The sequence below is a fragment of the Acanthamoeba castellanii genome, assembly GCF_000313135.1.
Source record: "Acanthamoeba castellanii str. Neff unplaced genomic scaffold scf7180000084603, whole genome shotgun sequence".
NCBI lineage: Eukaryota > Discosea > Longamoebia > Acanthamoebidae > Acanthamoeba > Acanthamoeba castellanii.
This window is the reverse complement of record NW_004457654.1, coordinates 1-8,188: the sequence shown is the minus strand read 5'-3', so window position 1 is coordinate 8,188 and position 8,188 is coordinate 1. Positions and strand designations below refer to the sequence as shown.

The following is an 8,188-nucleotide window of genomic DNA, read 5'->3' as shown; positions in this document are numbered from 1 at the left end:
CCACCACACACACACACACACAGACTCAGTGGATGCAGGAATGCGCAAGCAATACTTCACATCCAAAAGGCCGCCAGCATTACCGTGCTGGCCCAGTTGGTGGCGCCGCCGATGATGCCCGACTACCTCGCGCGCGGCAGTTATGGCGGCAAGCTCACTGGGCTCTCGGCCAGCCACCAGTCAGCGTTCACGCAGCGCTCGCTCGAATCGGCCGCCTACGAACACGATTTGATGCCGTTGGGTGCTGTGCACGCGCAACGCTCGTCCGAGTTTTCCGCGGCCAGCGCCAGCTTCCTCGGCGGAAGGGCCAAGCGTACCGGCGGCACTCGCCTCAATGGATCCCAAGCATTTTAAAATGTCAATAGAGCACCTGCCCGTTGAAATCATCTTGATTATCCTAGAATGTGTGGACATGGTAAGCGCATCCGCGGCTGTTTGCGCTTCGCGGCTCTTGAGGCGCGCAGCGGGCATACCCATCGGAGGGTTTGTCAGCACGCTCGGCCGGGTTTGTTTCGTGTACGGCCGGTGTTATGAATACCTGCGCGCGCGAGGGTGCACCAATCTGTGCCAAACGCATCGGTGTCTGTGGCGCATCATCCGCGACGCCAAGCGCTGCCACGATCGCCTGCGGGCCTACTATCCGAGGCTCGTGCCCGTTTTCGACCGGACGATCGACATCGCGATCCAACGGAGCCGTTGGGACGCCGCATCCGATCCGACAATCTGCGACGGCGAGATCCCCATCGAAGGGTACTCGTTCAAGACCGTGCCTCTGGCAGTCTTATGCCGCGGATCACCCCTATGCCTTTCTCGGCCGTTGGATCTCGTGTAACTGGAGAAAGTTGCGACGTCCAGACATCCGAACGATTCACGCGCTTCGATTCAGTCATCCGTCGCGCGGTCAACGCACGACCAGTTGCTCGTGGCGAAATGCTGCACGCGTCTGTTTTCGCGCGAGGCCATCCACACGGGCATGTTCTACGACTACGACATGCAGTCTCACACCATCGCAATGCTGCGTAAACTGATGGTCCTGCCCACCAGTGGCGACGCTGCCACTGCGCTCCGAGACCGAGCCTGCGCCGCGGTCAAGCAGGCCATCAGGCGCATCGCGCCGGCGGTCTATACCGTCGAGATGAGGACCGAGACTTTCACGCCCCAGACGCCACACGGTAGCGCACGGCGGCACCGCTACACGTTCTTCTTGTCAGAAAGCATGACCTTGGATTGCCCCTCATCAGGCATGACAGCGAACGTCGCCAACTGGCACTTCAACCTCAACCACCAGCGCTACTACGATTGGATCAACGCCGATCCGACGGGCCCGCGCCAAGACCATCGAGACCAGGCGCGAGTCGGGCGAAGGAGGAGGCCTCTACAACGTCGCAGTTTTGGAGATGCGCGGCGTGCTTGTGTTTGTGGATCCTCTTGTGGAAGATGACTCCTCATCAGAGCCCTGTGAAAATGACGCAATCCCAATAAAGAAGTAAGAGTTTTCCTTGGACACCATTGTTCGCGCTTGCTAGTTCCCAAGATCTTTACGGCTGGTGATGCTTGCGATGGCGACGACAAGCGTGCAGGACCAAATCATTAGGAAGGCCACCAAGGCATACACCCAATTTCTTCTCTCACCCAATGATCCCGACACCTGCGCCCGTTGCGTGCTTCCCAAAGACACCCCGCTTGGACCAGTTGACACCCAGCAAGGGCTGGGAATTGGAGGAGGCCAAGGAGGGATGGCGCTTGATGTGGCGGCCTCGCGTGGAGCCATGGATCGAGCAGTTTAGAAGGATTTGCGACCAGATGATTGCTGCCGTCGCGCGTCTGAACGGCGCCTTGGCACAAGACGGATACTTTTACGGCGAAAACCCTTCGGTCTCCATCGATCGAAACACGACGATCGAGGCGCTCGAGATGGCCTTGCAGAGTCACATAGGCCGCGAGTGGTTCTATGACAAGAAGGAAGTGAGACTTGTCTACAAATACAATTGAAACCTGCCACCTCGTCCATCAGTCCATCAGGAATATCAAAAAAAAAGGGTACATGTTGGTGGATAAACCATGACGCTATCACAAAAGACCCGGCCTTGCACTGTGCCCGTAGTTCGAGGGGAGGGACGGCGAGGATCGCTCCAACCTTGTGATCCTTGCCTCCATGGACGCCAGTTGAGCTGAGAGAGGCTGGAGGGCCTTCTCCACGGCCTCCCTTACCATTTCGTCAAAGCATGTTTTGTGCCTCCTGCTGTTGTCAGTGGGGGGCTTGGGCCGGTGACCATGGAACGAAGGGCATGAAGGGAGGAATGGCGGCAGTTGGTCGAGCGGCCCTGACTGGTGCCAAGTTGACGCTGGGACGTCGAAAGGGCGTGACGTGTCAACACGGATGCTGTGCAGACTGCTATCGATGGCCCGACTCTTGTCGTTGGGTTGCTTACTGTCCAACTCCATGGCGCCTGGGCTGGCACCTCCTGTACTGAGGTAGCACGGGCGCGTTTCTGTGGCCCTATAGGATGACTTTTGCGGCGACGAAATACGCTGCATGACGGACTCCAGGACAGGCTCAGTTCAATGGACGGCGGGTGCGAGTGTTCTGCGAAAGGTAAACCTGAAAGGATGGGCAAATATTTTTATGGACAGGGCGCTCACAGAGCCGCAAGTTGTGGTGGTGTGGACTCACGATCGTCCTCCTTGTTGCGCGTCCTCCTCCGCTTCTTCCGGCATTGTTGGGTCTGGGCCTGGGTCTGGGTCTGCTTGGCGCGTCTGGTGGGCTTCTTGCTCGCGCAATCCACACTCCAGTCGAGCTCTGGGTGAGCCTTCATGAACGCCTTGGCCTCCTTGTTCCCGTGCTTCAGCCTGTTTCGCCAGCACCGGAGACAAGTCGTGCCACAGCCTCGCGTATACCTCTTGTCCGGCATCTTCTCTATCTTGTCTCGTGTGCCTCTGGTTGTGTTGGAGTGCTGTTGTGTTGTGTTTTCGCTGCAGAATGAACATTCTCTACCATCATTTTTCTCGACATTCTTCAACATTCTTTCCTCTCGGTCCGAGGACCGGCATGTGCTAAAATTATAATAATGATAATTATAACACTAGCACCAGATTACACGTCGCCCACCGGCGAGGGCGGGCATGAGGGCTGGACGACGGCACGGCAGTTTTCCTTGCCGGGCACAAAGGCGGGCCAGGGCTTAATGATCCAATCGGGCCCATCGCTCTAGGAGAGGATGCCGGCGGCCTGGAGGGTCTTGACGCGCGTACACTGCCCCTCTCAATCCGACGGAGTTGTTTCGCGAGCGAGATGCGGCCCGATGCTATCATCCGAGCGACATCCGCCTGCTTCGATCGAATCAGCAACTTGAACACGTCGCCATTACACGGCAGGCCCTGCCCGATGCACCACCGAATGAGATCGTGCCACTCCCTTGCGATGGCCTCACCGAGGAACAGCTGATTCGATCCGGTGGTGCGACCACATCGCGCCACACACGGCACACGAAACGCAGGTGGGATTTGAACTCGATGAGGTCAAAGACGTGCGCCCACAAATCCATCATATCGCACAAACACAGGTCCCAGAAATGGGTGTGGTTGTTCCCCGATGTGGGAGCGCATTGTGTTTTTTAAGCGCAACCCTAACGGAACAAATGGCCAGAGGACCCAGGACGCACACACAGCAGCAAGAGAGGGATGAGCAACAAGACAAACGTATCGGCTGGCAAAAGGACCATGCCACCATCGGGCTGGTGGTTCCGGGTGGAATGGAGGAAGTCTACGGCGAGCTGATCGAGGTCGAGGTTAAGCAGTTGGCTGGATCGGGCCACTGTGCCTTCTACGTGATGGAGTGGCGATCGCGCCCACGAGGCGGCATCACGAGGAACGGCACGATGTTCACGAAGGCGAGGAGATGCTGGGTCTACGATCCCTACTCGCTCGATTGGGAGGAACACGTCCAGGCCGGAATCACTGACATATGCGTCGACTCATACGACGATGTTTGATGACCGCCTATTGAACATGTCACTTGTGTTTGTACCGTCACGCGCGTTGTGCCCGTCCGTCGTAAGGCGGCAAAAGAGTATTTGTGGCGAGGATGCAATGGTGACCATGCACCGGCTTCCCTCTCGGGTAAATAAAATTGCATTCTCATACAAGTGTTACAATGCCTTTCTCAAAGCGCAGCGTGCGCTCGCCATTTCCATCGAGGATGTAATGTGTCTCATCAATGAAGTTCCTCCAGTCGGCTTCAGGAACATGGCCGCTCCACAACCGCAGGCAATAGCCATTCAGTTCAGGCCCATGCCCTACGAGGGCGAGGCCTGACTTGTGGGCCAGATTCAGGGGGAAGACTTTCGGCATCGCGAATCGAGGAACACCGCCACCGCCGGGTTGGAGGAGCACGGCGAGTTGACCATCCGTCACTGTCAACATGACGACGTGAGAACGGCCATGCGGCAATTCATGAGTCGAGTCGGAAAGCAGCGCGTTGATGATCGTGCCGTCGTACAAAACGGTGTAACAGGATTGTTGCTCGACGCCGCCACTGATTAACTTTAGCGCCCTCATTTTCGTGTGTTTGCGATGCAGAGCCAGGTGGATGTCGCCGGCGACGAGCTCCTGCGCGAGTGCGCGATCGCCCATGATCTCCTCGAGGTTCCACAGGGCGGCACAAGCGGGAGAGCACGACTGGCGCTTAGCGGCAACGCCAGAGGTGCTGAACTGGAGACACACCAGCTGGAAGCGCGCGGCATCGCCGGGGGAGGGCAGGTGCGATTGTATGTGCTCCCAGAGCTCGTTGGGGAGTTGCTGCTGCATGCGTGAAAGGGGAGGAAAAGGACAATGGCGAGGCGCCACGTATTTATTTTGCCAGGGCCATTTTCGAAGCCAGCACGTGCAGAACAGATCCACCGATGCAGAGCACTGCGAGAAGATCCTGCGTCAGGATCTTGGCACTGGGTACAACGTTCTCTATGTCGGTGGCGGGTCGACCAGGGTGTTGAGCGATGCGGATGCCCAGGCCAAGACCATCGAGCACTGGAAAAACGGATGGGCGAGGAATTTCGAAAAAAGGCGTCCAGCCAAAGCTTCTCGCTCCGGTTTGTCCCTGCAGGCCCAGGCGGGTCGAGGCGGTGCGACGAGGCCAAGGCGAGCAAGTTCCTGGAGAGGGAGCCGACAGTAAAAATCGAGACGTTGGAAGTGGAGCAGGACAGCGAGAGTGTGCATGAGGATAAGTTGAGAGAAACTCGTTGTTTTTGTTTGTGAAAGGTACAGCGCGAGTTGGTGGGTGTTGAGAGGGGAGGGGGATGATGGATGTGGAGTTGTTGGGCCAAGGGCGGGTGGAAGATAGGCTGACCGCAAAACGGCAGAGGCACATCAGTGCACGGCACACTGGAGAGCACAGGTGGCCTGCATAGAACCTTACTGCAAAGCCAAATAAATTAGAGATGTCGCACTGTGAGGCACTGTGGGTGGTACCAGTTATTCATGGTAGCCAATGAAGATTGGTGTTGTGCTGACGGTCCACTGGGGCTTGTCCTCTATGATGAGGAACAGGCATGGGTGCCTGCTATTGGGCTCCCCATTCTCATCCTCCACTTCACTCCACGCACCTGAGGTGGCTCTGAGCTGTTCCATTGCTGCATCCATGAGGCCTGACTGCTTGTAGAATGGATCATGAATGCTCATTGCAAACATCCTCAGATCTCCCATTCCCACAAGCTCCATCTCCAGGAGGTTGGCTGTGATATCCTCACAAACCAAGCTAACCTCCCATTTGGAATTCTCTGTGATCAATGGGTTAGAAGAAGAACAAAAAAGAATGAAGAAAGAAGGGTACCTGTGGGTGGTTCAATTGCCTTGGGCATGTTTGCTGTCCTCCTATTAGGCTTGGGTGCAGCTGCCCTTGCTGTTGCCTTAGTGGAGGTCCCTGTTGTCTTCATTGAGCCCACCACCTTCATTGAGCCTGCTGCTGCCTTTGTTGAGCCCACTGCTGCCTTCATTGAGCCCACTGCCGCCTTTGTTGAGCCTGCTGCTGCCTTTGTTGAGCCCACCACTGCCTTTGTTGAGCCCGCCACTGCCTTTGTTGAGCCCACTGCTGCCTTCATTGAGCCCACCACTGCCTTTGTTGAGCCCACCACCACCTTCATCAAGCCCACCACTGCCTTCATTGAGCCCACCGCCGCCTTCATCAAGCCCACCACTGCCTTCGTTGAGCCCACTGCCACCTTCTCAGTGATCTCCTTGGCCTTTCACTTCTGCTGCCAGGTGACCACAGAGGTTGGGGGAAGCTCCTTCTTCTGTTGTTTTGGGGCAGCAGCAGCAGGACTTGTGTCACCCTCAGCACTCTCTGCTTGCTTCCTCTTCTTCACCAATGAGTTGTCCTTCTCAGCCTCTTCCTTTTTTCTCACTCTCTCAGCAGCCGCCACCTCCTTTTTCTTTGTCTCCTCCTCTTCCTTTTGCTGTTTTTCTACCACTGCTTGTTGTTGTTGCTGTTGTAGCTCCTGCTTCTTGACAACTTCTGGCCTCTCCACAACCACTAGTTTTGAACCAGAAGAGTCCATGATGTTAAATGTGGATGTGCTGTGTATGAGCTGCTGAATGTCCTGCCAACAAAACAATCAAATGACAATTAGAATGACAAAACAGCAAGAAAGAACAAAAACACACACCTTCTGCATCATAATGCCTCTGCTGTTGCCCTCTTTGCTATTGCAGCTGTCGTTGTCACCACTGTCATCATCACCACTGTCACCATTGTCACTGTCTCCATTGTCACCACCACCATCACCACCATCACCTTCACCACCATCGCCATTGTCACCTTCACCACTGTTGCCATTGTTGCCATCTCTGTTGCCTTCACCACTGTCATTGCCACTGTTGCCACCATCGCCACCATCACCACCATCACCACCATTGCCACCATTGCCACCATTGTCATCACTGCCACCACTGCCATCATCATTGTTGCTGCAGTTGCATTCATCATGCTTTCTATTTTCTTCTTCTTCTATGACTTCCTCTTCAAGTTCATACTCTTTGTGTATCAATTCAGTGTCAGTGTCAGGCTGAGCATTAGCTTCACCTGCATCATTGTCCCTGTTGTCCAAGCCACCATTGCCCTCCTCCACATTCATGAGATCTGCACTCCCATCCCCTGTTGTGGCTAGCCACTGCACCATGGTCAACAAAGATGCACTTGTGTATGAGGAAAGAGCTTGAGGGTACCTGAAGGACCGATTTGAACATCCAAGCCACTTTTGGCTTCACCAAAGGATGGCATCCACTCTTGATCTGGTCTGCCCACCACGCCAAAGAGTTGGGCTTGTGAAAGAGCACTCCCCTCAGCAAGTTGGTGTTGTCATGCATGTGCTCATTGATAGTGCTGATTGCTTGATGGACCAGCAACTCATGCTCATCTGAATCTGCACCTCAATAGTGTGAGAATAGCCATGACTAACTAAAGGACAGAAAGTGATGTACCAGAGAGTAGCTTGGCCTTGTACTTGGCCAATGTGAGGCAAGGGTTTTGGGCTTGAAAGTTGTTGACCATTGTCTCACCAAGTGCATGTCATAGTTCACCCCTACATGTGGAGAGCTAGAGATCATTGAGTAAGTGATGTCAAAACAAAAAGGGGGCAAGGAGTAGTACCATGGGGGTGAGGCTCACCTGTATCCACTGCTTGCCACCACTTGACAGCCTTGTCTTGTCACAATTCATTTCTTTGGCTTTTAACTGAAGCAAGAATTCCTTGACCCCATCTACTTCAAGCTGCTGTTGCTCTGTGCTGCTGAAGCATGTGTGGTTGAAGTAGATCTCCTCAGCTTTGGTGAGGAAGAACAATGACACCTCCTTTCTCAAGACCACCTGTTGGACAAGGTTGCATGTAAGAATTGATCAAGAGTGCAGTTTGTTTGGCACAGACAGCACCTTTGAGTTCATTTCATCCAGATGGTTGACTATCATTGTGCAGAGCTCAATGAGCTGTGCAAGAGTTGCCTCAATCATGCATAGGCACTTCTGTGTCTGTGCTCCACTTCACATGCTGGCGCCTTTCCTGTGGGTTGTAGAAGAAAAACATTAAAAAAATGTAAAAACATCAAGAATCATGGGATTCCATACCTTGCACTCTTGCTTGGTTTGGCCTCACTTGCTTTGTTGCAGTAGTGGACCTTGAGGCATCCAACACAACTGTAC

General features: G+C 54.6%; 6 protein-coding genes across 6 annotated transcripts in view; 3 read left to right on the top strand and 3 right to left on the bottom strand.

Annotated features, from left to right (window-relative positions):
* The window catches only part of ACA1_067740 (uncharacterized protein), a gene marked incomplete at both ends in the record, with an annotated part of 1,090 nt that extends 258 nt beyond the window's left edge, over positions 1-832 (top strand). Inside the window, 2 exons of the mRNA XM_004352666.1 lie at positions 39-313; positions 465-832. Of these exons, the coding sequence (XP_004352718.1) occupies positions 39-313; positions 465-832 (643 nt within the window). The remainder of the gene's footprint in view (positions 1-38; positions 314-464) is intronic.
* A 141-nt stretch (positions 833-973) lies between these two features.
* ACA1_067730 (uncharacterized protein) lies at positions 974-1,992 on the top strand (the record flags this gene model as incomplete). The annotated part of the gene is made up of 3 exons (XM_004352665.1): positions 974-1,172; positions 1,242-1,354; positions 1,675-1,992. The coding sequence occupies 3 exons, from the start codon at positions 974-976 to the stop codon at positions 1,990-1,992; spliced, it is 630 nt and encodes a 209-aa protein (XP_004352717.1).
* A 647-nt stretch (positions 1,993-2,639) lies between these two features.
* On the bottom strand, positions 2,640-2,912 carry ACA1_067720 (uncharacterized protein; the record flags this gene model as incomplete). The annotated part of the gene is made up of 2 exons (XM_004352664.1): positions 2,640-2,850; positions 2,899-2,912. The coding sequence occupies 2 exons, from the start codon at positions 2,910-2,912 to the stop codon at positions 2,640-2,642; spliced, it is 225 nt and encodes a 74-aa protein (XP_004352716.1).
* Positions 2,913-3,752: 840 nt separating this feature from the next.
* ACA1_067710 (uncharacterized protein) lies at positions 3,753-3,992 on the top strand (the record flags this gene model as incomplete). The annotated part of the gene is made up of 1 exon (XM_004352663.1): positions 3,753-3,992. The coding sequence occupies one exon, from the start codon at positions 3,753-3,755 to the stop codon at positions 3,990-3,992; it is 240 nt and encodes a 79-aa protein (XP_004352715.1).
* Positions 3,993-5,469: 1,477 nt separating this feature from the next.
* On the bottom strand, positions 5,470-5,685 carry ACA1_067700 (uncharacterized protein; the record flags this gene model as incomplete). The annotated part of the gene is made up of 1 exon (XM_004352662.1): positions 5,470-5,685. The coding sequence occupies one exon, from the start codon at positions 5,683-5,685 to the stop codon at positions 5,470-5,472; it is 216 nt and encodes a 71-aa protein (XP_004352714.1).
* An 870-nt stretch (positions 5,686-6,555) lies between these two features.
* On the bottom strand, positions 6,556-7,543 carry ACA1_067690 (uncharacterized protein; the record flags this gene model as incomplete). The annotated part of the gene is made up of 4 exons (XM_004352661.1): positions 6,556-6,570; positions 6,660-7,163; positions 7,219-7,415; positions 7,474-7,543. 4 exons carry the CDS (start codon positions 7,541-7,543, stop codon positions 6,556-6,558), a joined length of 786 nt encoding a protein of 261 aa, XP_004352713.1.
* Between the last annotated feature and the right edge of the window lie 645 nt (positions 7,544-8,188).